General features: G+C 44.2%; 1 protein-coding gene across 2 annotated transcripts in view; it reads left to right on the top strand.

Annotated features, from left to right (window-relative positions):
* ZC3H4 (zinc finger CCCH-type containing 4) overlaps window positions 1-26,118 on the top strand; it is a 748,106-nt gene extending 721,988 nt beyond the window's left edge. The window contains exon 13 of one of the 2 annotated variants that reach the window (XM_069644536.1): window positions 24,448-26,118. In XM_069644536.1, coding sequence (XP_069500637.1) covers window positions 24,448-25,943 — 1,496 coding nt within the window. In that variant the 3' untranslated portion in view covers window positions 25,944-26,118. Of the gene's footprint in view, window positions 1-24,444 lie in introns of both variants that reach the window. The other variant, XM_069644535.1, reaches the window with a different exon arrangement.
* Window positions 26,119-26,597: the final 479 nt, after the last annotated feature.

Genomic DNA, 26,597 nt, shown 5'->3' with positions numbered 1-26,597 from the left:
CTCACAAGACACCAGAAAGGGGCAGGTTAACTCAACATCTGACGTAATGGCAGGCTATTACGTCAGATGCTTGGGCATTGGAGACAGTTGCCCAAGGTTACTGCCTGCCTTTTCTACGCATCCCTCAGAGTCATCCACCGGGGAACAGCTCTCTGAAAGTTCCAGATCTGCTCCTCTTGCAGGAAATTGTAGACCTGCTAGAGAAAGGTGCCATAGAACCGGTACCTGTAGCGGAGCGGAACAAGGGCTGGTACTCCCCCTGCTTTCTCATACCAAAGAAAGACAGAGGACTGAAACCTCTCTTGGACTTACGAGAATTGAACAAGTTCCTCAAGAAGGACACGTTCAAGATGGTAACTCTCTCTCAGATCCTTCAGGCCCTCCAGCTCCAGGACTGGCTGGTATCTCTGGACCTCCAGGATGCTTATTTCCATGTGCCAATCCATCTCAAACACAGGAAATATCGGAGGTTCGCAATTGGCGGCTGTCATTATCAATTTCAAGTTCTGCCATTTGGGCTGACCTCCGCCCCGAGGGTCTTCACCAAGCTAATGTCGGTAGTGGCTGCAAGTCTAAGGAGGGAAGGGATTCATGTCTACCCCTACCTGGACGATTGACTGATCAGAGCTGTGTCTCTGGACAAGCTCAGATTCAGCTAGATTATGTCTGCCACTTCCTTCACAAACTGGGCTTCTTCCTCAATTTAAAGAAGTCACAGATGATACCATCACAGAGACTCCAGTTCATTGGAGCTGTCCTGGACACTTCCCTGGGAAAAGCCTCGCCACCAGAGGTGAGGGCTCAAGATATTCTGCAGATGGTCACCAAGTTTCAAAATGCCCAACGTCTCCCAGCCTTCGACTTTTTGAGGTTCCTAGGCCTCATGGCATCCTGCATCTTCCTTGTGCCAGAGGCTCGCCTGAGAATGAGGTCTCTTCAGTGGGCACTCAGAACTCAGTGGTCGCAATTCTCAGGGAGAATGACAGAGCTCCTTCAGGTTCCGGACAAGGTGGCTCGAGACCTTCAGTGGTGGGCCTGCCAGAAAAACATCTTAAAGGGAGAACTGTTTTGGCAACCATGGTCGGAGATAACAGTAGTCACAGATGCCTCACTCACAGGGTGGGGAGCCCATACCAACGACTTGACCATCAGCGGTCGTTGATCTCCATCGGAGTCCAGACTACATATCAACCTGTTAGAGCTGAGAGCAATCAGACTAGCAGTGAAGGCTTTCTGCCATCTGTACAGGGGAAAAATGTCCTGATAATGACGGACAACACAGTGGCCATGCACTACCTCAACAAAAGAGGAGGCGTAGGATCACTGCCACTGTGCATAGAGGCAATGCAGCTCTGGTTTTGGGCAATTCAAGAAGGAATCTTTATCGGCAGTTCACCTAGCCAGAGAGAAGAACTTGACGGCGGACGCTCTGAGCAGGCAGGGCACAGTCTCCCACGAGTGGGAACTAGCTCAGGAAGTCCTTCAGGGGATCTTCGCCCTTTGGGGAACCCCTCAAGTGGATCTGTTCGCCACCAGTACCAACAGGAAGTGCGATCTGTTTTGTTCAAGGGAATTTCCCCCGAGAAGAGCTCTAGGGGACACGTTCGTAGTGGACTGGGACTTTCCACTCCTGTATGCGTTTCCACCAGTCCCTGTCATTCCTCCAATGATCAGGAGGTTGAGAAGATTCCAGAGGACCATGATCCTAATTGCCCCAGAGTGGGCCAGGAGAACGTGGTACCCGGACCTTCTGGACATGTCCATCTGCCCTCCTATTCGTCTTCCACTCAAGGAGAATCTTCTCCCACAGAAGGGAGGTCAGGTTCTCCATCCAGCATCAGAACCCTCAACCTTCATGCCTGGCTTCTGAAAGGTTGAGATACGAGGATTGGGACCTCCCTGATGACGTCATAGAGGTGTTGCTTTCGGCCAGAAGGCCAGCAACAAAATCTTTATACCGCTGCCGTTGGAACAAATTTTGCAGCTGATGTAGAGAAGAGAATATCGACCCCTTTTCATGTGGTACACCAACGGTGTTATCCTTTCTACTCGGCAAATTCAGGCCTTCAAGTTGGCACTATCGATCTTCAAGCGCACTGCAGAGCAGCCATCGTATTTCAAATTACCCTTAGTAATAAAATTTCTAAAGGGATTAACTAATGTCTACCCTCCAAGATCTTTCCAGGTTCCTTTATGGGACTTAAATTTAGTCTTAAATGTCCTGATGGGTACTCCTTTCGAACCACTCCACTCTTGTTGGCTAAGATTTCTCACCCTTAAAACTGTCTTACTAGTGGCTTTAACATCTGCTAGAAGGGTGAGCGAATTATAAGCTCTGTCTTGTAAACCCCCTCATACAATTTTTCATAAAGACAAAGTTGTCCTACATGTGAAGCCTAATTTCCTCCCATAGGTGGTTTCTGAATTCCACATCACTCAGAAAATTACCTTACCTTCATTCTATCCGCCTCCCCATCCGGGGAAAGAGGAAGAAAGGCTACATAGGCTGGACCCAAGGCGTGCTTTAAGCTTTTACATCAGCAGACTTGCTAGGATTAGGCAAGCAGACCAACTGTTCATAGGTTACTCAGGATACAAATTGGGACTACCGATAACAATACAAACCATTTCCAGATGGATTATTTTGGCCATTCTGGAATGTTACAAACTAGCAGGGAAAGAGCCTCCTCAAAATCTTAGGGCTCATTCAACCAGGGGTATGGCAGCCTGCTCGGCCCTCCAAAGAGGGGTTCCGGTTTGAGACATATGTGCGGCTGCCACATGGTCGTCCGCACATACCTTCACAAGATTTTACAACCTGGATTCCTCCTCTAGTCAAGAGACTAGGTTTGGCAAAGCCGTATTACATTCTGTTCATTCCTAAAAGCAAACAGGGCGTTTTACTCCCACCTCCAATTACACACCACTGCTATGGGAGTCTATCAAAGATAAGGAATACGTCGGAGGACACAATCCCTTCGAAGAACAGGTTACTTCTTACCTGGTAACGTTCTTTCGATGGGATGTTCCTCCGACATATTCCTTATCGCCCCTCCCATCCATCCCCTCAGTAATACTTCCCTTGTGGTTGCAGCTTACGCTCCTTTAAGGTCAATAACCAATTCATGTAAAACAACTGTTTATGTCAAAATGGAACTGAGCAACGGACGCTGCGTGAGTCTATTGATACGCGTGATGATGTCGGCGCCAATACGGAGGCTGTTGAGGGACATCGGCTCGAGGGACGTCGACGCACAGCACCCTCTACTGAAAAAATGTTCTGAGGCCAGCAAGCTGGGAGATGATCTATCAAAGATAAGGAATACGTCGGAGGAACATCCCATCGAAAGAACGTTACCAGGTAAGAAGTAACTTGTTGTTTACCCAGTAACTCCCCTTTGAGTACTATTCAAACAGGTTGTCACAAAAGGAACAAAAAATTGCCATTTGTAACTTTGGCCACTTTTTCGTTGGTGCCAAGGCAAATTCTGTGCCCTAGTCCGACCCGGATCTAACCACATCTCCTACAGGAGGTGAACAAACATTACTTTCTGGAGGCCATAGAGAGTTTCCCTCAACCAGAGAAGTCTAGACTTCTACTTAAGAATGATCTCGGTGCCTGGGTTTAGGTCTTTCATATTCGTTGATGTATCTAAAGTTCGGGCATCAGAAGTTATAAGGGGGGAGGGAATGTGATAGTTGAGAGTGGAAATCTAAATTGGAGGAGACACGAAATGAAGTCAAGGATTTATATCACACAGGTCAGTCTTGCAGGCCAAAAATGGTGCCCATTCAGGTGTATAGAGTCGGGGTTAGGGAATTACTCAATTGAAATTACTATCCTGGATTGTAAAAGGAATCAATAGGGTTGTCAAAAGAGCCCAGATCTGGTCACATACATTCAAAGGAGACTTATTGACAACGTGATTTTGCAGGAGATGTATTCCCATGGGCAATGTAATTTAATGTAAAGTGGTCTGCCAATAATTTTGGCTGCACTGCGCATGTCTCTGTAAGAAAAGGGGGCTGGGTATGTTAGTCGGATAGCGGGAATGCAGATGTGTAAACCTGTTGTGTTGATGGATGTAGGTAGGAAATATCCATTACCTTTGTGCTAATATGAAAAACTCTTTTTTGGGTGTGGTTGGTATGGTTCAGGCAGGTTAGCCGTATTGGCAGCCCCCTGTTTGTGCAGTACTGAAATTGGCATAGGGTCTGAATCTGTTAAGTACCGGTCAGTCGTCTGACAAAGTATGTGTAAGGATGCAAGGTTTTAGTAGTGAGGAGTTAGTGGATGGAAAAGGGGAGATGCAAATGTGGAGGGAGGTTAGGGTGTTGTCACTTCCTTGCTCTTGGTTGTAGATTTCTCTAATAATCAGGTGCGGTCCAGTGTCATGCAGCAGTGGATCGATAAATCAAATAGTTTTTTTCACAGATGGTAATGCAAATAGTTGTTCAATTGTTTGTCAAAAAGTAGCACAAAGGAACACAGTAAACAAGGCAAGTGGGGAGGGGCATTGTTCTACACTTCATTGACATTCTTGGCATGTAGGTTCTTATATGGACTAAAGATGGCATCCTGCTATAGGTTAAGAAAACTTCAGGGTCGGAATTGTTATGGAGAATTCTCTGTAAAGGCTAATTTCCCAAACCTAGTGAGTCCCCCAGCAGCTTTGCCGGATTTCTTGGGGTTTAATTTTCTCCTGCTAAGAGTGAGACTCTTTTTCTCCCACTCTTAGGCATGATTTGAGTATGTCCTTTGACTTTGTAATGTGTTTTATGGGCTATGGGGTATTTTACTCCATAGGGCTTCATGTGTTTTTGGTAAGTGTGTTACACAGCACCCTCAGTGCAGTAACACAGGGGTGTCATAGTGTCCCCCAAACATAGACTCCATACCCTGGGACTGACTACTGTCTTCCAGGGCATGTAAAGTCATCATTGACTTAACTAGTCTTAAATTGTGAACAGAACCAGTACAAACCATTATATTGTGGAAGTACTGGTAGGGGTAATTCGATTGCCCCTGGGTCTGTTTTTCAAGGGGGCACTGTCCAGTCCCCCATTGTCGAGTTTCTGGCTGGTGGCAGTGGTTACCACGTGAAATATTCCACCGGAATATTTCCTATGGGATTTTCCCATTCATTTTAAACGCACCACTTTTTTGGTGCAATGTTAAAGATACCGCCGGGTTATTTAATATTTATTCCCCGGTTGGGTCTTTTTGCCAGGACTTGGTTTTAAAATGGCGTTTGTTTTCGCCTCTGTAACTCCAACCCAAGTCGAGCCCTTTGTTCCACTTTTGGCGGGCTTCTACACAGAAGCCTCCAAAAGTGGTGCCACTCTGTCTGGGTCTACAGGATGTGTGGGAGGGGGGAATAGGCACCCCGGACTGAGTTGCCTCAGCAGCTCAAGTCGCACTCTTGTGGGATTGGCCCAGTGGTGAGCCGCCAAGCTCACCACTTAGCATGTTTGAGTGACAGCTAGGACTGATGAATGGGGGTTTTCTGCATAAAAGCAGGGCTTTGGGGACTGGAACTTCAGAAGTCGCCACAGGACCTAAAGAATCCGAAGAGGGAGAAGCTGAGCCGACCTGCAATGACGACACCACCGGTCTAGCCCTGCTGAACTGAACTCGCCACTTCCCAACGACAGAGAAGATCTTCTTCCAGGAGAGTCTTCTTCCTTTGAGCTGGTGGGGTTAACCAGTTCGCCATTTTCTGCCTTCCTGGATCGTCTCGTGGTCGAATCGCCCGTGCCAAGCACCCCGGCGGCCAGATAGCCACGCTTCACCACTACCGCGAATAAAAGAGTAGTACCTTTTAACCGGGAAACTCTGCAGCTGGTTTCTTTCCTGGCAGTGCAACGACCTCCAGTTTTCCTCCACGTCGAGATCTTCTCTTCCCCTGGACAAAGCACCGACTTGCACCTGCTGCCAGGAACAACTGCCCCGCTGGAGCTTTCTCACCATTTCAGGCACTGTGTCCCGCCCGGTCTCCCTTGCAACAGACTGTCCAAGGTGTCCCGTAAATCCTTGACACTCTATCCTGGGGTGACCTCGGACCTGTTAAGTAACTTTTCTGAACTGATCCAACTCCTTTTTGAACTATCTGCAAAGACTTTTAAAGTGTACTTCAACTGTGTGATCTTGGGCACATTCCGCCTTGCTCTCTCCAAGAGTGGGTCTGGTCTATGAACTTTTTGCTCTACAATAGACCCTGCCTTTCTTGACTTGCTGTGGTTCTTTAAACGTGTTGGTATTGTGTGTTTTCCTATTCCTGCCTTTTCTCTCCTTTTTTAAATAATTATTGGAGTGCCATCTATAGTTACACGCTCACCTCTGTTTTGCTAAATAAGTGGTGTACTAACCTAGACTTGTCAATTAATTAGGGAGGTGTATATATTTCTAGTGACTCTGATTGAACTTGCTTGACATATTAGTGCCAGTGTATTTTTTTACAAGTGTGTTTTTAAATAAATAATTATATACTTTTATACCAAAGCTCTCGTCAGTGTTTGCTTGTGCTACTGTCTCTTTGTACCTAATGTGTATACTCTATATACTGCCTAACTCTTCTTGAGAGAAGTCTGACTGCTCAGCCACAGCTACCAGGTAAATCTGGGTGGTGTAGACTGCTACCAATTGGGTTTATTGCTAACACCTTTAGTCTTAAACTTTTTGCAATGGTCCCTAAGGGAACTGCACAGGTTTCTGCCTAACAGGAATGGCGGGTGGGTGTGGTCGGATAGTTGAGCGAAAGGTTGACCTTTTTGCTATGCACATATGCGCTAAATATTGATGATGGAGGTTTTTTCACAGATATCACATTTTGTATTTTTTTGGACTATCATATAGTGTGGCCAGGGGACTTTATCTCATCCTGCATAGAAAGTTGGATACCACTTGGGATAAGGGCAGAAAGTTGGGTACTTCCTCCAGGACCTTATTGAGAAACGCAGAGGAGCGTAATCTTGTAGAGCGATTGTGGCATCTTCCCAGGCTTTGCATAAATGTTACACTCACATAGATTTTGTGTCTACACAGAGTTCATTGGTGCATTTAGCGAGTACTGTATATAGACAGATCATTGTCGTATCACACAACATTTTAAGTAGTATTCCCCTGGGCGCAGGCTTACTCTCCCACCCTGTCATAGAGGTTGTAGTTGAACTCATTTATGTATATAGCATATAGAGAGAAGATTAGACAAGCAATAATAGACTTTTTCAATATTGATGATGGATCTGTAGACAACTTTGCAACGATTCAGGAGGCCTTTCGAAGACAAGATAAGGATAAAATGTATTGCAGCCAGCTGTGGGGGTAAGGAAGGTACTAGTCGGGCTAATCCATTATAAGCTAACCATAGGGATCTGAAGAGGAATGCAACACAAGAACATGAATTGCTGAAAGAGGCAGTTACGAAGAGAGAAAAGATTTAAGACGTGTATGAGCGACTATAAGATCTGTTTCAAGGCAACCTGGTGAGGGAAATACGTCTGGGGAATTGATGGCTTGGCTGGTAAACAGGGAAATGGAGTGTAAAACAATCATGGGAGTTGAAAATGTGATGGGTCAGCTAGTTATAAATCAGGAGTGTAGAAATAGCACCTTTAGAAAGTTTCTATGAACACGTTTGTTCACAACAAATTATAATACATCCAGACTGACGATCTACTGAATGAGGCAAAGTTAGTTTTTATTATTTTTCGGAACTTTGTCATTTTAAAATATTTTAACACAACACAAGCATCAACATAAGGTCATGGGTTATATGTAAACAAATCAGATGATTCTTTCCCAATGAGGAAAGACGTAGAATAGCTCCATTCTTCTCTGTGAAGTCATATATCATAGCACCATCAACTATAACTAACCCAATGCAATATCACTAGATATGAAAGAGACAAACAACAACGCATAACAAAGGCATACACAGACATGTACGGACAATGCAACACAACTCAACTCACACACTATTATCCCACTCACTCACATCTTCACAAATCACACGTTCGTCCAACTCTTCCAACTGTTGCAATGGTAGATTAGCCTCAACCATGCAATTCATTAAATAGCCCCCATATATCCAAATATTCATCCTCTGTTTTCTGTTTTTGTAGCATGTGTTTTTCATAGCTGGACACAGTCTGCACATCAGACAACCATCCCTCTACTTTTGGCTTTTTTCTTGTTTTTCAAACCCTCAAAATTTGATTTATTTATTTATAAAGCGCTTTACACCAAGGCACTGTACAGTGGAACAACATAATAAGATAACAACAACAAATAACAGTGGGAGCAAAATGATATCATGAATCATTCGACAAAACAGTGCAAAGAGCAATTAACTGAAGGAGGGGGGAAAGGAGAGTGAGACTTTGCTTTGTTGCCATCACTGGCACCTTTTTTATCCAGCCTACATAGTCCCAAGCCTCATTACATCTCCCAGTATCTGAGAGCAGGATTATTGGATAAGGTGATACTCCCAAAATCGTATTCAGCCTGTCCACAACTCCCCCCCCCCCCCCAAAAATCGATCACCCTCGGGCATTCTCATAACATGTGTAACAGGATACCTCCCCTCTGGCCACATCCCCAGCAAGATTCCTCATTTGTCATACCTAAATAAAGCATCCGTATTGGGGTCCAATACAGATGACACAAAATCCTCTAACGAATGAATCGCAGATTTAATTCCATCTTTGATCTCGTACCCACCCTTAACAAGATATCCCATTCCTTTACGGTTATGTCCCTCCCCAGCTCTTTCATCCATGCTAGCCGTAATCTTTCCCAGGAGGCAGTACATGAGACCACCATGGGTATCATTTTCAGGAATGTTGAAACCATACGAGGTGTTGAGTTAAATATATTACAGGCCATCGGTTTATCCCTCTCTCTGTGTAGTTACTAGATGCTTTCTTACAACTGGATGAAATCTACTGTTGGACAACAGTGCAGGGGAAAAAATGACAGGCTAAGATGGTATCGTTGTAGAATTTAACAGCATAGATACATACATAGATCTTTTGCAAACCATATTGTTGACCCTATATAATGAGGACCTGTGGTGTGGCATTCTTCCAGAGACATTGCACAAGGCATACATAATAGTGTTACCCAAACCAGGTAAATAAATGATGATTTACCGAAGGCACTAGAGTCCAATTACTATTAAAGAACTAGAAGTAAAATAAAGATTACTTAGTAGCAAAATTATAATGAGACTCTGATGTCATAGTATGTAAGAGAATTATATTATAAATCACAATATATCCATCTCTGTTGCAGTAAAATGTTTAGTCTTGCCAAATTATTAGCCCTTTGCAAAACAGAGTAAAGTGTCCACAACTTACGGACACTCCCGTCCCCTGCACTAGCATATACTGGAAAAACCAGTCATTAATTATAAAAGTTCATCATTTATTTCAATCTATTCGACATAGAGAATCTAACATGTATACAGGCGCACATTTCTTCAACATTTACAAATTGACCATAGTTTCACATATAGAAAAGTGTTTTTAATTAATACAATTGTGTATATACTATTATAGTGAGCTCATAGTACAATGAGCTCAACACGTTTCAGGAAATAACTATCCCTTCTTCAGGAGAAAATGAAAGTTCACTAAGTCATATTCAAACAATTGCTTCAAACTTAAGCATGGTCTACAAGGTAAGTGAAAAAATTCATATCAGTATATTACAAAATCCGGTACATGATAGACTTATTGTGATAATGTTCTTAAAATTTCACAAAATCACCTGTGTCTTGGACTGTTTTGATACAACGTTCAGTCAATCTCAGTGACACGTTCCCATCAGTCTGTACTTCTGATCGTAAAGACTCTAAATGTGGAAAGTAAAGTAATAGTGCTCCTGTAACTCTCTAGCGTATTCGTCTTACTAATGACAAGTGTATGCACAAATAAATACCTGTTTACTGATGAGTGTCCAGTGGACAATAATATAGATCGACTCTTGATGTGCACTGTGTTAAGTAGTTGTGATGTAATCTATAAAAATAAAGTTGAAAAAATCTCCATGTATCATCCGCATTCATTATGAGCTGATGGATTCCTAAGTGCTAAAATGCTGCTTACCCTATGTTCAAAGTCGAGATTAAACTCTGACCATGTCGGTGGAAGTTTGTTTGCTGCATCCTATCTAGAAGACAGAGCGCCACGTTTTAGTTTTACGTTCGCTCGGCGTTAAATCTAAATGTGATTGATGGTGAAAAATAAACTTACTTTGTAAAATCTGACGGATTGAGTCATCCGAAATATCCTTAGTTACTGCTGCACTTCCAGTGTTTCGGAACTACATAAAGATCTTGTTTCTTTCTGCGTGCATTATAGGCGTCAAGTAACCGCCTGAAGGACCCTAACTAAGTGAATAACCTTAGGGGTACTCACTCGATGTACGATATTATTGTGACTATACCTCTGGAGAATGTGTATGTGTAGATTCTAATGCCGATTAGAGTTGATAGTGGTTATGATCTCACTCAAACTGTTCTTAGATGCAGTTCTCTGTTAGTTGCATGATGGCACTTGTAGTGTAGACAGTTCACATTCTAATACAACATATAGCTCTTCTATAGATATATTCTCACAACCTTTTGGTGTGTAAAAACAAGATTGATGGTTAACAGTACGAAGTGCAAAAATGTGGAGCTTAGAACATATAGCTGTTATATTCACAATCGATCAATTTTGTCACACGGGTGTCATTAAGTTGCATAGTGATACTTATTGTATCCTTCTGCATACTGTTCAAACATTTGACATTCTAATGCCCATACATATCTATTTCATTTAAATTAAAGCAACAATTTGGTCGGATACAATAGATGATTGCAAGTGCAAAATTCGAAAATGTAATTGCCTTGCAATTATGTAGAATAACCGTGATTGTATCGGCTTACAATCTATTGTGTGTACACTGTAATTATCTGAACCCGGCAGCCAAAACTCGAGTAGGCCAACTACAAGTAATACTTCTCAAAAAGAAGGTTGAGGATTAATTGAACAACTGTTAAACAGTTTGAAGCTGCGACATAAGCAAAAAATTATCTCATGGATAAACTCTATTTACTCACTGATGTCAAACTGGAATTTATTCAGTCATTTGTTTACACATATTGAAATCCCTTTTTGAACTACATTGCGTCATTTGCACATAATTTGTCTACTGTGATATGTATGTGTTTGTAGTGATTGCAGATTGGAGTTCCTTACCAGCAGCTGCTATGTGTGATGACATCAGATCTGCCCCTCACGACTCTAATATAGTTTCAAACCCACACTCTTTGGTCCATATACATTTTTTTTGGAGCTTCTGGCCATCTTCAAGCCATTGAAATAATTCCTGACCGTCATTTGAAACTCCTCTGTCCTGACAAGGACAGCCATGCGTTATGTTAACTAGAGGGGGGGAAAGGGGACAGGTCCTCTCCACTTTGCGAGTTGCCCCTTCTGATCTGGGAGTGGGCCATTCATCATCAGATATCACTCCAAGTGATTCACTTAGCGGGCGATCTTAGTTCGCTAGCAGACAAGCTCAGTCGCCTAACCCACTCCAACTACGAGTGGGCTCTCGACGTCTAGGTAGTTCAGAGGATTTTCCAGATACTGGCATATGCTTGAATGGATTTGTTCGCAGCTGTGCAGAATCGCAAATATCAGGGGGTTAAGCTCTCTGGGAGATGCTCTTAAGATCTCGTGGGATCAGGGTATTTTGTGCATTCCCTCTGCTCCTGCTGATTCTGAGAGTTATATCCAAGTTCAGCAACTCAGTTTGCTGCTCCATGATTCTAGTATCTTCCGATTGGCCAACCTGCATTTGGTACTCGATTCTTCTGAGACTGAAACTATCGGGACCTCTTTGCCTTCCGCTAACAAAAGATCTTCTGAGCCGACGGGGACGGTCAGGTGTTTCATCAGTCCCCTCCGTCACTGAGCTTAGGCACTTGACACCTGAAGAATTATTTTATGGAAATCTGAGTTTATCTGAACAAAATCTATGAATAATCCAGGCTGCCAGGAAAGTTTCTACAAGGCATCAGTATAAAAGTATGTGGACTCGCTTTTAATGCTGGATGCTTGAGCATTCCTTGGATCCAAATGAAGCTTACCAAGACAACATTCTATATTTCCTGTCCCACCCGACTTCATCAGGGAGTCAAGATTCAGTCATGCAGGTCATACTTATCAGCAATTGGAGCATATACAGGCTCTCAACGACTTCCCATTTTGAGGGGCAACCACATTATAAAAAGGCATTTCGAGAGTATTGTGAGGGTCAGAAATTTGAGGCAGAGAACTTTGTAAAGGTTTTTCAAAAGATGCAATTTTATTAAACTCGGAAAGAGTTTGATAAACGCCTCACTGTACCTACCCTGACGAAGATTTCCTTGCCTGAAATAAACTATAGGATACACTCTAACACAAGGATTCTGTCTATAACACTTGTACATAGAACAAACTCAATAAGGTAACATATGACAATTCATCAGATACAATAAAGTGAACCGTTATTTTCAAGACCAGATAACTGTTTCTCCCTGTAACTTGGGTAAGTCCCCCTTCCCCAGATAAGGAAATCTTGTCTTGCACCACATTTCCAAAATAGTTTCAACAATTCAAAATGTTCAACAAATCTTTGGTATCTCTGTTTGGGACAGAGTTCTACACAAATCTTCTTCAGAAAATAAGTATACATCCACAGTTCATCAAGATCAACAAAAAAGGTTTCTGTCACGATAATCTTGTAGCAGTTAAAAAACAAACAAATACTTGCATCTGCAGTATTGAATTGTTGGGATGATTACACAATTATTCACAACATGATTTTGTGGTCTTGCCACGTCTTCTTCAACACTTTTAACCATAGCATAGGACTTCAGTGACTTCTTGCCTGGTCCACTCCACTCACCTGCCAGGCCTATACTACAAGGTTCCTTGTCCTGCAGTACTCTCCTGTCAGGACTAATACAACTACTCCTACTTCTACAAGTACTTCTGTGGTTTAGTGTTTTCTTCATACAACTCAGAAAGTCAACAAGTTTGACTACTTTTTCGGGGGGAAACATCAGACACTTAGATGCTTGTTTGTTCCATACTTTTTGATTGCCACATGCAATGCAGGTTATGCTCCTCTCTTCCTGAATATCTTCTATCAGAAGAGAAGCCTTCCTGCCACTCTTGTTTTACCACTTTTGCACCAACCAAGTAATAATTGTTTCTTCTCACTCCTGATCTTTGTTGGCTTAGGCAATGCCTGTTTAGGTCAGTTCCTTTGATTCCTTCTTTCCCCCTCTGACAATAGGGTTTATAAACAACTTGTTTATTAATTGCCCTCTCTTGGCTTTGGCAAAGTTGGTACTTTTTAACTGACTGGGTTTGTTATTGCACTCTTTTGGCTTTGGCAACAGTTGTTTATATTGGTTTCTAACAATATTGCCCTCTCATGTTGTTGGTAGTTATTCTGACCTTCACAAGTACAAAGACACTTGCCTGCCCTTTTCGCTAAGTTCTTATATTGCCACTTTCTCCACTTCGTTTCAGCTTGGTATTTAGAATAATTATCTTTCTGTTTCACTTCAGTTTGATATACATATATTTGTATTTCTGCCACTTAACTCTTCTTTCATTTGTTTGATATGCAAAACTCCAGGATTTGGCCAGTGGGCAGATACGGAGCGTTCCGGAGTCACAGTACACTAGTGAATTCACCGGTTTTTGGCTTGGACTTCCGCTTGCTCCGCTGCCTTCGGGTTGTCTGCTTCTTCGGTTCCAGGCAGCACCGAAAACTGCTTTGCTCTGTCTTCCTCAGCCTGTGCTGGTCAGAAAAGGAGTGTTTCTTGCCCCAAAGGCTCCATGGTGCTCGCCTGCCACTAGAGCATGCCTTAACGTGGAGAAAGCGTCTCGCATTTACACTACCCGCCGTGCTACCTCTGCAACAACGATCTTCAGGGGGAAGGCTTTCACAGATAACACTTCTCGCTGCATGATCTGTGCAACCAAAGTCTCAGAAGGAAGAGACCCTTCTCAGAGTCAACATCCACACTGTAAACTATAGTGTCTCCCTTCTTCAGTTTCAGCTGCAGTGTGGAGTTAGAGTGACCACTGCACCTCCCACTACTGCTCTCCCTGCTACTCTCTCTAGCCTGCACCTGAGGGGGCATTTTATGCCTCCCAAGTCTCCCCAGGTGTTTCTCATTTACCTTATTAACCTACAACTTGCAGATCAGTGCCTCTGCATCCCACTTCTTCGTCCCAGTACTTTGGGCATTGTGGCACTTGAAGTCCCCAATGTTCAACTTACTTTTTCCTACAGTTTCAATTTTACAATAAGCCATTGGCATTGTTGGGTCTCTGGGAAAATTATTGAAGGGGTTTTCCCATTCGTCCTGACCTGCTTCCCCCCACGTTATCCTCCCACAGAATACCACCATCAGGATGTGTCTGCCTTTCCCCCGTCACATGAGAAGGGTCCCAGACCAGGTTTTCTGGGTGAATCACCTCTGATTCATCACAGTATTTTTCCCCTGCATCCACCAGTGAATAGGCCTCATCCTTCATGGAACCTTAATGTTGTGCTGGCGGCCCTGGCTCATACGACATTCAAACCAATTGCTACAGCAGACTTTAAAATAGTTTTTGTTTGGGGGCACTGCTGAGCAGCAACAATGATGGTGGACTCGGTGCATGCTGCTGCCCCATCAAAATCTTTTAGTAATTATAATTCTGACTGGTGCCGAATGTTCTGTTCCCAGAGACAGTGAAGCGGTGGCAGAGAGTGCGTAGCACGGAGAGACCGAGCTGCAGGCTGCTCTGATACTTTGGATGGCAGTGATGAAACCCAGAGCGGTCGGCGGTGAGGAGCAGCGTTACTGCCTGGAGAGGGCCACAGGCCGTCCCAAGGGCACTGTGACTGCAGGCTGCAACGGTGCGTGACCCCCTGACAAGTGGGGGCACGAAGTCATGGAGCAGAGAATTGAGGAACCTGGCAACCGGCCCCCTTGGAACGCCCACCTATATTGCAGTTCACCGGGGGATTGCTCCGGTGCCTGTGAAGCAGAGGCACGCAGGCCGAAGGGAGTCTGAGAGACGGGGCCATGGAGCAGCCGCAATTGACGGCAGTTGGAGCTTGCCGGCAACTGTAGACTGCGGGTTCTACTGAGAGCCTGGGGGAATGTGAAGAAGTGTCTACCCCCAGGATGCAAATTATACTAAGCAGCAGTGTCAGCTGGGCCTGTACTACTGAGGATATTGCACGCTGCAGCCTGGGGGCACATTTTGCAGTGGCCACTGTACAGAGAGCAGGTCCTTCAGTAACTGTATGCTGTGGTCAAAGCCAGTGAGCCCTGGATGCACTGGGCCCTGTTTGGCAGGTGTAAAGGCAGTGAGGCCCTGTACTGAGTGTGCTGGCTCTGGGCTCCTCTTGCTGTATGGGTCTTCTTGGGCCCGGTCCTGCTTGCTGTGAGCCACTGGGTGTAGAGTGGGGCTCCATAGGCAACATCAGTTGGGGACTGGCAGTCTGTGTCCAGGGACCCCCATCTTGTGGCTGTCTGGTGCACGTGGGCAGCCGCAGAGCGGTGCAGAACCACTATGAATACTTTGATCCTAAGGTCTGCACTGTGTGGATTAAAGAGCGAACTTGCCTTGGGAGGGGGGGGGGGGGGGGGTCGTGCTTTGTGGAATTGTGCCTATAATCCGTGGATATGCACATCTGAGAGGAGGTGGGACGGCATTCCCTGTGGTCCAGTGTCAGTCTGGGGTCGGGCCTGCCCTATTGTCTGGCAGGGAGAGGGGCTAGCCTTGCAGGAGAATCAGCACAACCACAGGTGGTGGCCATTTAACAGGTAGCTGTGCTGGTGGAGCGGCACACGTATTGGCATTAGAGGGGCAACAAACAAGACCCTATGGACTCCTATACAAACACTCCTGATAGGGCCCCAGTTCAGATGTTACAGATAATGGCGGTGGCCCGAGCGCAGCAGAGGTTAAACCTCGTGAAGACTAATTGTGCCAATGAAGAGTGGTTTCATGTCCGTCAATGTCAAGTTGGAAGACATAGTGACAGACATCATTTCACTGAAATCCAAACTGGAAAAAGAAAGTTGCCGCATCACAGGGGCTTAGACAAGGATTCCTGAGGTGGAGGATACGGTGGGGCGGCATGACGCGGCAATTACTTAATTGAAAGCAGAATTGGCCATGATTCGAGTCAAGTGTGACGACCTCAAATCACGCTCGCAGTGTAATAATGTGAAAAAAGTCGGACTGCCTGAGAAAGCTTGTAAGGGGCAGATGGAACCATTTGTGGAAGAGCTGCAATGGGACCTCTTTGGGGCAACAATATTTTCGGTGCAGTTTCTGGTCGAGCATGCCCACCGTGCCCTGGCCTGGTTCCTATGCCGAAGGCCCCAACAGGCACTATAATTGCAAGGCTGCATAATCATAGACTATTATGCCCAAAATATTGGGTAAGTACTCCTCTGAGCTACTTCTTAAATTACAAACTTTCACAGTGGTTAACCGGTCAGCACTGGTCCCAACAGTGAGCCTAACCTAATGTGACTAAATAGACAACCATAAACTTGAATACTGGACCAATTGCGCCATTACCAAATACCATTGCTTGTGATTTGCACTAATTTTAAAACAAAGTCTAACATCATCCTGGTTTGGCATCATGGCCAACATGTGTTTCGACTTCAACAAGTTCTTCCTCGGGGAGTTGTCCGCTAAACATATTTGGAATCAAAGCTTCACTTGTTCCAAATCGTGTATCTTCACCGCCCACCTAACTGGTAGGTAAGTTCAACTTGCTGCTATCACCCTTAAAATATAGGGCAACAATAGTGCCTTTTCAATCCTTAATGCACAATTCTTGTACAGTCCTGTCTTGGGTTTCCACTTCCACTCCACACAATATTAGCAATCCTGTTATACTACCAATATTCTGTTCCTAGAATGAGATGGGTTTGCGATGTTGCCGTTTTTTGGGGGTGGGAGGGAGGGACTGGTTGTGGTTTGGGTGCTGGGGGTTAAGTTTAAAAGTTTGACAGACATGCTGGTTTTCGGGTATAGCTCTGTATTGAAATCTGGTTGACGGGGGGGGGGGACAAATCCCTGTGGGTGTTTTATTGCCTGCACTTGCATATATGACTGATACCATAACCCTAGTCACCTGAAACGTACAAGAATTTAACAATCCTGTGAAGACTATCAAGGTACTAGCATAGCTTGACTGTCATCAACCGAAGATAGTTTTGTTACAGGAAATAAACGTGTTGGGATCAGTGCACGAGGGCTTTGCGCCAAAATGGGACCAGCAACGATTCTACACAACTACTTGTCCCAGGCAAGAGGGGTTATTACCTTAGTTCATTGATCATTGGCCTTTTAGGTTGATAAACAGTACATTGACCCGGCAGGGAGATATGTGCTGGTATGGGGACGAATGGCAGGGGAAAGGCTGGGGCTGGTTAACACATATGGTCCAAATGTTGATGGCCCGTCCTTTTATGGTCAGCTGTCCGAGTTGATTCTGTGAGTCCCGGATACCCCCATTATATGGGGAGGCGAATTTAATACTATCCTGGATATCGTAATAGACCGTTCTACTAACCTACGCTGCCTAACTGGTGCAGTGCAAATGCTGGGACAAATCATGTCCCAGTTGGGGCTGGTGGATGTATAGCGGCATGACCATCCTAATGCTAGGGAATACACATTATTCGTTGGTCCACAACACAGTATCCAGAATAGATTTCTAGTTATCCGTGGAATGGCTGTCGAGAGTGAGTGGCTGCCATATCCATGCAAGAATGTTGTCTGACCACTCAACGTTTGAGTTGTCTCTGGTGGTGGGGAGCTCACCAAGCAATAAGGCCCAGTGGAGGATGGCTCCCTCTGTGCTACTGGTTGCAAGTGTGGTGTCCTCCCTTCAGGACAAAATAGATGGATTTTTTGCCGTCAATTATGGAAAACAAACCTATTCAACGGTGTGGGAGGCATTCAAGGTATGTGTACGGAGAGAACTGCTATCGGTGACTGTTGGGACACTGAAAGGGTTATGTCGGGAGCTGGATGAAGTAGAAGCACACATGCGGCGGCTGGAACATGAATATGGAGAGTCCAACAATAAGCCCTTGGTGGGAGTGATCCGCGGTAATAAGCAGAGATTTCGAGAGCTGGCGGATAGAGAGGTGCAGTTTGTAGCAAAGCCTTTCCGAGCGTGAAGATATGGGCAGGCTGACAGACCGGGGATGTATCTGGTGAGGGTGGCCAGGAGTGAGGTGGGTGGGTTGCACATCACTGGGATACAGAGTCAGGTGGGGGAGTTGCTGGTTTCAGATGAGGTCATTAATGGAGAATTCCTACAATACTACATGACGCTGTGTGCTAATACAGGCAAATTCACAGATGCAAAACTAGAACATTACATGGGGGGAATAACGCTACCTGGTCTACCAGAAGCAATAGAGGAAGTAGCAGAAGCAATTCTGTCACTGGCTTCTGGGAAGGCCCTGGGATCAGACGGCCTAGAAATGAAATTATATAAAGAGTTTCAACAGTCTTTGGCCCCTCGGCTACTAAAACTGTGGGAGGAATCCCTGGGGTTGGGTCGGCTCCAGCCATCCCTTTCAGAAGTAATTATTACAGTATAACTGAAGCCTAGGAAGCCTGTGCACGAAGTAGCCTTTATAGGCCTTTGTCGATAATCAATGCGGATGCTGAGGTATTTGCGAATGTAATAGCGATTCGACTGCTCCCATATATGTCACGGTTGATGCACCTGAATCAATCGGGATTTATTCCGGACAGGTCTACAGCACTGAACCTGAGGAACTGTTTTGTGTGCTTTCGCAGATAGACCCGCAGGCCAGGTCAGTTGTTGCATCTCTAGATGCTGAAAAAGCTTTTGGTTCTGTGTCATGGAAGTTCCTGTTCAGTGTGTTGCATCAATTCCAGTTAAGGGGAAATTTCATCAGACATGTGCGGTTGTTATATGTTGGTCCGATTGCCAGGGTTCATACTAATGGTGTGTTGTCCCGAGCCTTTAAGCTGGGTTGGGGGACCCGGCAAGGGTGCCCCCTGTCTCCGCTTTTGTTCATTCTTATGAGTGAGCCCCTGACTCAAGTAGTGAGAATGCGTCATAGACATAGGGGTCTCTGTATATTCAGCCACTCATGGAGAAGGTTGCTGAATTCAGCACTACTCAAGGGTGAATAGTACTATGTCCGAGTTGTTCCCACTAACGGATGGAACGTCACCTCCTACAAATTTGATGGGGTCTCGTTGGGCCTCAAATCGATTTAAGTGCCTGGGCATATTATTTACCAGAATGCCCCGTTCACTGTATGATGACAAACAAGAGTTATCTGAGTTGTCTTGCCGCTAAGCTGCAGCTGTGGGCCTGCCTTCCTATATCAATGTGTGGACGATTGTCCCTATTAAAAATGATAGTGGTGCCCAAATTGTTTTAATTTAGCAACATCCCGATATAGTCGGGCCGTAGGTTTTTTGCTTGATTGCAGTCTCTGGCAGTGGGGTTTGTGTGGGGGGGCTGGGAGTGTCACGAATGAGCTTGAAGCGACTGGCTTAGCCGTATGAGCGGGGGCGGGGTTAGCTTTGCCAGACTTCGAATTGTATTATATAGTTGCGCAGGCTCAGTTTGCTGAACAGTGGTGCACCCTGGACCAGTGCACCGGACATTGGAAAAATATGGGGTTGTCGCCCACTGCCCTTAAGTCGGTCCTTTTAGCAGACAGCCATGTAGATTCATGCACCTTCGACCGAGTTCGGACGATGGTGAATGCATAGTCATGCCTTTTCTGTAGACTTGGACTGATGGCCCAATATAGCATTATGGTCCCGCTCTAGAGCTTCCCTGGCCTCCCCCCAACGTTTGATTCTGATATACGTCTAGCGTGGGAGGGGGAAGGACACCTGGTCTTGGGCGACTTATACCCGGAAGGGTGATTTATTACAGTGGAAGAGTTTGTAGCCAAACTGGGAAAGCAGCCCTATCGGAATCCTGCAATATTATCGAATGAGGGCTGCAGTGCTTCGCAGGTGGCTGTCGTTCCCGGTGGGCAGTCATAATTTCGAAAAAAAAATGTCGACAGACAAAAATGTCGACAAAAAAATGTCGAAAAAAAAATGTCGACTTTCGTTTTTTTAATTATATATTTATTTTAGGGGTTCGGGAGTTAAAAAAAAGGAAACATTTTTAAAAAATGTTAAAAAAAAGGGGGTTTGGGGGGAACCCCCCCATTTCGAAAAAAAAATGCATTGAAAAAAAGTCGACATTTTTTTTCGACATTTTTTTTTCGACATTTTGACTTTCGACATTTTTGTAGTCGAAATTATCACTATGAACCGTCGTTCCCACAGGAACCAGAGACCCACGGTTGCATAGATGCAGTAGTAACGGGGGTTGACACCAGGAGGCTAATCTCTAGGCTCTATAGGTTGCTTCGGACTGACCAGGCTTCCTGGAATGGAGCGTGGGCAAAGTGGGAGCGGGATTTGGGGTGGGAAATACAGGATGTTGAGTGGCAGAAATACTGTAGTTTGATGAAGGTCGTCTCCCTGAATACGAGATTTCGCTTAATACAGTTCAAAGTACTTAATCAGTTATATTACACTCCTGCCAAGCTGGCCAAGTTTCCATCAGACACAAGTGTGCAAAATGTGGTAGGATGGGGGCAAATTAATTTCATATGTTCCTGGGAATACCCACAGATTATGCGGTTTCGGCAAGACGTAGCTGAGGTGTTACTTGAGATTGAGGACATATCCCTGGTGTTCTCTAAATACCTGTTGGGTGATATCGACAAGGTCTCCACGACTGTGCGTATATTCTTTAATGTTTCCTGCATTGCCGCTAAAAAATGTATATTGAAATATTGGAAATCCATAACAGCGCCTAATAGGGCTGAATGGTTGAGGGAATTAGCATATGCTAATGAGAGGGAGGAGGGCTATGTGGCAACGGTTGTGGCGACCTGCTGACCAAAGGATATTTGGGGTCCGTACAGTGAATGGTGAAGAATCAAATTGAGGCGGGGAGGGGGTGGGTGGATAATTCATGTAGAAGCAAAATATTTTTTTGTCTGTATAAACGAAGACTACTGTAGACTGGTGTTATTTGAATATTGGACTGTACATCCCCATCAAACATTTGTTAAGTTAATGTTCCAGATCTCTGGCATGTCAGTCTGGTTTCTAAATTAAAGTTTTTTTTAAAAAAAAAATAGTTTCTTTGAAAGCAGCTTTTTTGGTAGCAGTCACTTCTGCTCTAAAGGATTAGTGAAATTCAGGCTCTCTCAGCGCAGCCAATCAGGCAGAGAGTGACTTAACAACGCACACATGGGGTCAGTTGTATAAGGATGGGCGATTTCTGGGATTCAAGACGTTTTGTGTAAAAGTGGAAATTGATGGGAAGTCGTTTTTTGACGCATGCTTTTCGCTGGCCATATTGGGGTGTTTTCCGGTGGACCCTACCATTGGATAAATAGCACTGTTGTTTTGTTAGTGCACTATGGCAAACTAATATCTGGGCTGTTTAGAGCATGTGTCACCTTAACCTGAATGCAGTAAACAGAGTGAGGGACAAATGGGAGGTGGATATATGTGGTATGATGGGTAACAAAGAATGGTGACGCGCATGCCTGAATGTTAAATTGGTCTAACGCAACTTACAATTTAAGTTGATTCAGTCCAAGTGTATGCAACATGTGTATTTTACTCAGCTGGCTTTGAAGAAAATTGACCCAACAGCAACGGACAACTGTCTGAGGTGCGAAGGTGCACTGGCATTGTTTGAACACATTTAGTGGACTATACACCTGTACAGGAGTTCTGGTGAAGGGTAGTGGACTTTCAAGTACTTTTCTGTGGGTGGGAATGCATAGCCTCCATTAAATTGTTGTTTCAGTATTAACTCCTTTTAAGAAAAAGAGTAAACTTGGGACAACATTTGTACTGCTGAGGTTAGTGTTTCTGACTCTAGCCTTTTCTTAACAGCTACTTGGACCAGCAGCATGATTAAATGGGTTTAAAAGCTGATTAAAATATGCGAATTTCGAATGAACAAATGGGTGACGAAGAATTGACACATTGAATATGGGGTACATGTTTGGATGCAACACTGCACTCGTCTGATCTAATGCCTTTCAAGCATTGGTTACATTGTAGTTTGTGGATGAGTAATTAAAAATTGTGGTAGACTGAAGTACTGCTTAATGAACTGGTATAGAAGAAAAGAGCTCAACGATGCTTTTCAAAATTGTAACATGATCGACGGTGGAGGGTATGTGAACTGCACGCAATGCGCTACATGAATTATTGTATATTTTTCTGTTTCATCATTGATCTTAACTCTAATAAACATAATAAAAAACAAAACAAATGATTGGTGCCTAAGAAGAGCCAGCGTGCCTGAAGGCTGTCTTGGACCTCTCTTTCAATCTCTTCCTTCCCACCCAGAAGCTCAAGATGATTATGCCAGCTCAGATTTTGGGAGCTCTCTATCAAAACGACTGGTTTTCCTCAGTGGATCTAAACAATGACTACTTGCATGTCTCGATTTGGGAACCTCACCACAAATACTTCAGTCTTAATTATCAGGCAGCATTTTTAACATGGAGTATTGCTGTTTGCCATATGTGCGGTCCAGGGGTGTGTCGCGAGTCAGGAGGAGGACACAGACTCTTGTACCACATGAAATGAAATGATAGTTACATGATACACAATCTTTTATTAAAGGCCTAACTTTCCCTATAAGTATGGGTGGTCCCTACCTATGTTACTAAGGTGCTGATTTGTCAGTCATGAGTGTCCAAAGAAATAGGTCTGCTGTCCAAAACTACTCTAACTGTTCACCCCGGATTTATAATTGTTCTTTTATTATTGTCTCTGTGGTCTCGCCACCACCTTGGGTTGGGCTTCTGCCCTGTCAGTGTTTTCTGTTTCAGGTCCACCGCAATTTTGCCATCCTGTGTAGCAATTGCAAGCGAGTTTGAAACTCAGTCTTCCTGGTTCTCTTTGTCACCAGTTGCTATGCGCATCCCCTGTCTTGCGTATGCTATACTCTCTCTTCTCCTGCTTCTTTCTCGTCTATCTCTGAATGTACGCTCTTTAACATACTGATCCCAGTAGTGTGGGCATTCTGATTTAAAGGGACATGATCTTTTCTCATAAGATAACAGTATCCCTTAGGAGTTTCTTCGTCCCGGTCTTGACACTTCATGTTTTCTGATATTGTAAAACATCCCATGTAGACCCAAGTACATTCAGGGAGCAAAGGGCTGATGAATGGCTGATGAATGGCGCTGGTGGGTAGAGCCAGTATGGGCTTGGCACGCCCTTACCTGTAGTGGCATTTCTTTATAGGGAAAGTGCAAGTTTGCGATCTAAAATGGCTCTGGTCTTATCCCCTTCAGACTGACTCCTACAACTATGGAGGAAAGAGGACTATGTACTACAGTAGTCACTACAGGTGATTACTGTTTCTTATTACAAAGTATTGTATACTAGGACATCTGGACTCAGGACAACAGTGACACCCTTAGGTTTTCAATATTCCCTCTCACTGAAGTGCTTTTTCCTTGAACCTCTGCACTGTGGTATTAAGTCACATACCTGTTGCGTTAGAGCATCTTCTTGTTAGACTCCAGAGGCCTTACTCTAAGATATACAATTTACACCATGAAATAATAGCTTACTACCAGTCCGTGTTAAGTCCTCTGTTGATCCCTCACTCGGCCTGTGACAGGGTAAAACCATTACCTAGGCAGATATCTCCGATCATCCACCCGGTAACTGAGGTTATCCCATGCAGTGTTCCTGATGGTTTTTCTGGCAGATAAATAATTTGAGACCACTCCCCCAGAACCCAGGCCCCCTTACAGGTGATCTACTCTTAATCATTTCCAGTGCCTGTTCATCCGAATGCAGGGCTGCTAGACGCATGCTTGGCTATCACCAACAGTAAATTGAACATTACTCGGCCATTGCTGCTGAAATATGAGATATACAGAAGCATTATGAAAACTATAGGTTTGTAAAATAATTTAAAGGTTTTGGTATTGTTTCAAACGTTTAAGTAACCTCAAAGGGTTATTTGACATGAGAACTAAATTTTAACTTTGATTTTAGATTTGTTAGGAAGCAACATTATTGTTAATATGGGGGATTATAATGAAGTGAAAAGAAAACACATAGTTCAATGAACAGCACGCATTTGTGTTGGCACTTTCTTTGCCCGTGGTTTTTGGATAAAACATTGTAGTTTTTCTTTAAAATTGTGCTTAAGTAGCAATGAAAGTATGTTGTAAGCATTTAAGATAGAATATAAAAGAAAAAAGTACAATAATGTTATGTTAAGTTATTTATTTGGTTTTTTTTGTTGCCTAGTAGGTGACACAGGCAACTGGTATTCAAGTGATGAAGATGAAGGCGGGAGTAGTGTTTCTTCGATATTGAAAACCCTGAGGCAGCAGTCTTCAACCCGCCCTACAACACAGACTTCTGTTGCAGAAGGCAGCAACAACACTGCCTGTGTCCAGAGTTCGAGTGAACCTCAACTTCAAAAAATGCAGCAAACTGTTACTCGACCGTCTGATCCCCGCCTCTCCCGAGATCCTCGTCTTGCTAGAATTTCAGAAACGTCTGCTGCCCCAGCTGTAAGTGAATCTGGACCCTGTGACCCTAGACTAGCTCGACACATTCCGCCATCAAAGCAGGAAACGCCTCATTCTGTTACTACCACCAGTCAGAAGACTGCCTTGGTGGTCGAAGAGGAAGAAGGGGAGAGAGCACTACGGGATATAGCTGTCAATATTCCATTAGACTCACTTCCAGGCCAGGTTTTAAAAGATCCGAGATCTCAACTGCAGCAGTTTAGTCACATCAAAAAGGATGTAATCCTAAACAAGCCCAATTTTGCACGAACAGTTCTTTGGAATCCAGAGGATCTTATACCACTTCCTATTCCCAAACAGGAGTTCGTCCCAATCCCGCCTGCTCTCCAAACTTTACCTGTCCTGGATCCACGTCTTAATCGTCCAGCCAACACGGGTCCCTCTGACCCTAGACAGAGGAGCGGGCTACAGCCCGAGTCCAGCACTTCTGCTACAAACAGTAGCCTCCCAGACTTTGAACTCTTGTCAAGAATATTAAAGACTGTAAATGCAGCTTCCAGTACAACGCCAGCTCAGAGCGATAAACCGAGCGACCCTCGGGTGCGGAAGGCACTTGCCGATCCCAGGTTACAAAAGGCTTCTGAAATTCCAGCCCCAAGAGTTGTAAAACCTGTTGAACCAAACCCACCTCCTATCCCAACGCCTGCACTTCTTCTTGTCCCTCCAAGTGACATTGTTCCTAACATTGCTCCTACAATTGCTCCTTATGATCCAAGGTTACTGACCACTGGTGGACTTACTAAAGGAAACAGCCAGAGCAGCGTGTTAAGTGGCATTAGTCTGTATGATCCAAGAGCCCCGAGTCCGGGCAACAAAAGCACAGAGTCTTCCAGTGACTCAAACACTCATTCAAATAGACTGGACAATAACAAAAATACCAGCAAACAAAAAGAGCCACTGTTTACACGCAAGTCAGCTTTGGAGCACCCTGAAGCTGACAAGTCCATCTCTGAACCGCTAACGGACCGATATAACAGTTATAATAGGACCCGTCAAAAAACTGCAACAGCTGCCCAGGACACTACACAGCCAGGTGTTCATAACCTCCCTGTATCCTCACTGTATGGGTCAGTTAAGCAGACTACAAAGTCTGGGTCAGGTAGCCCATATGCAGGAAACAGTCCTGCTCAAGAAGGTGGTGAACTCGATGCTGGGTCTCTGAAAGATGTTTTTAAAGGCTTTGACCCCACAGCCTCCCCGTTCTGCCAGTAGTTTGGGACGAACATTCATTGTATATTGTATTTAATAGCAGCATACAGCATTAGTAAACCATTTTTTATTCCATTAGTGCTCATGCTAACCCCATAAAGTGTATATAAACCACAGTTTCATGTCAGTGCTGTAAATGTGTATAATTACAAAGATCCGTTTTTAACAAATAATCAAAGCATCCTTGTGTGGTGACAGCTGTTATTTTTTGTACCCAGTCCTTCGCTTTAGAGCCTTCTGTGAAAAGGTGAACCAGAATTGAAATCAATCTTGGCAAACAAAATATTTTTGAATGTGATCTTGCAAATGTGCATTTTGTTTTTCCCGTTGCTTTTTCACGGTTGATATTGTTTTCTTCACTGCTTCTTTCACCACTATTCTCAGGACAAGGTAAACAGTAATGTGTTGGTTGGCATGGAAGTCGGACTCTGTGCATATTCATTCAGTGCTGCCAGGAGAGCTGAATGGTAGTACGTGTTCATATTTATATAAAATAAAGTATTTGTATTGGTTGTTTTAAATAAAAAAAATACCTTTATGGCCAGGACCAGAATCACAGGAAAAAGCAAACAATGTACTATTTTGGTAATCATGTTTTTTATTTATTTTTTTATTTGGTGGTTTTCTTTACATTTTTTGAGCAAATCTGGACAAACC

This window comes from Ambystoma mexicanum, chromosome 2p, assembly GCF_040938575.1.
Source record: "Ambystoma mexicanum isolate Mex_15411 chromosome 2p, UKY_AmexF1_1, whole genome shotgun sequence".
NCBI classification, from domain to species: Eukaryota; Metazoa; Chordata; class Amphibia; order Caudata; family Ambystomatidae; genus Ambystoma; species Ambystoma mexicanum.
Note: the sequence above shows the minus strand (reverse complement) of the source record. Positions and strands in the feature narration are given on the sequence as shown.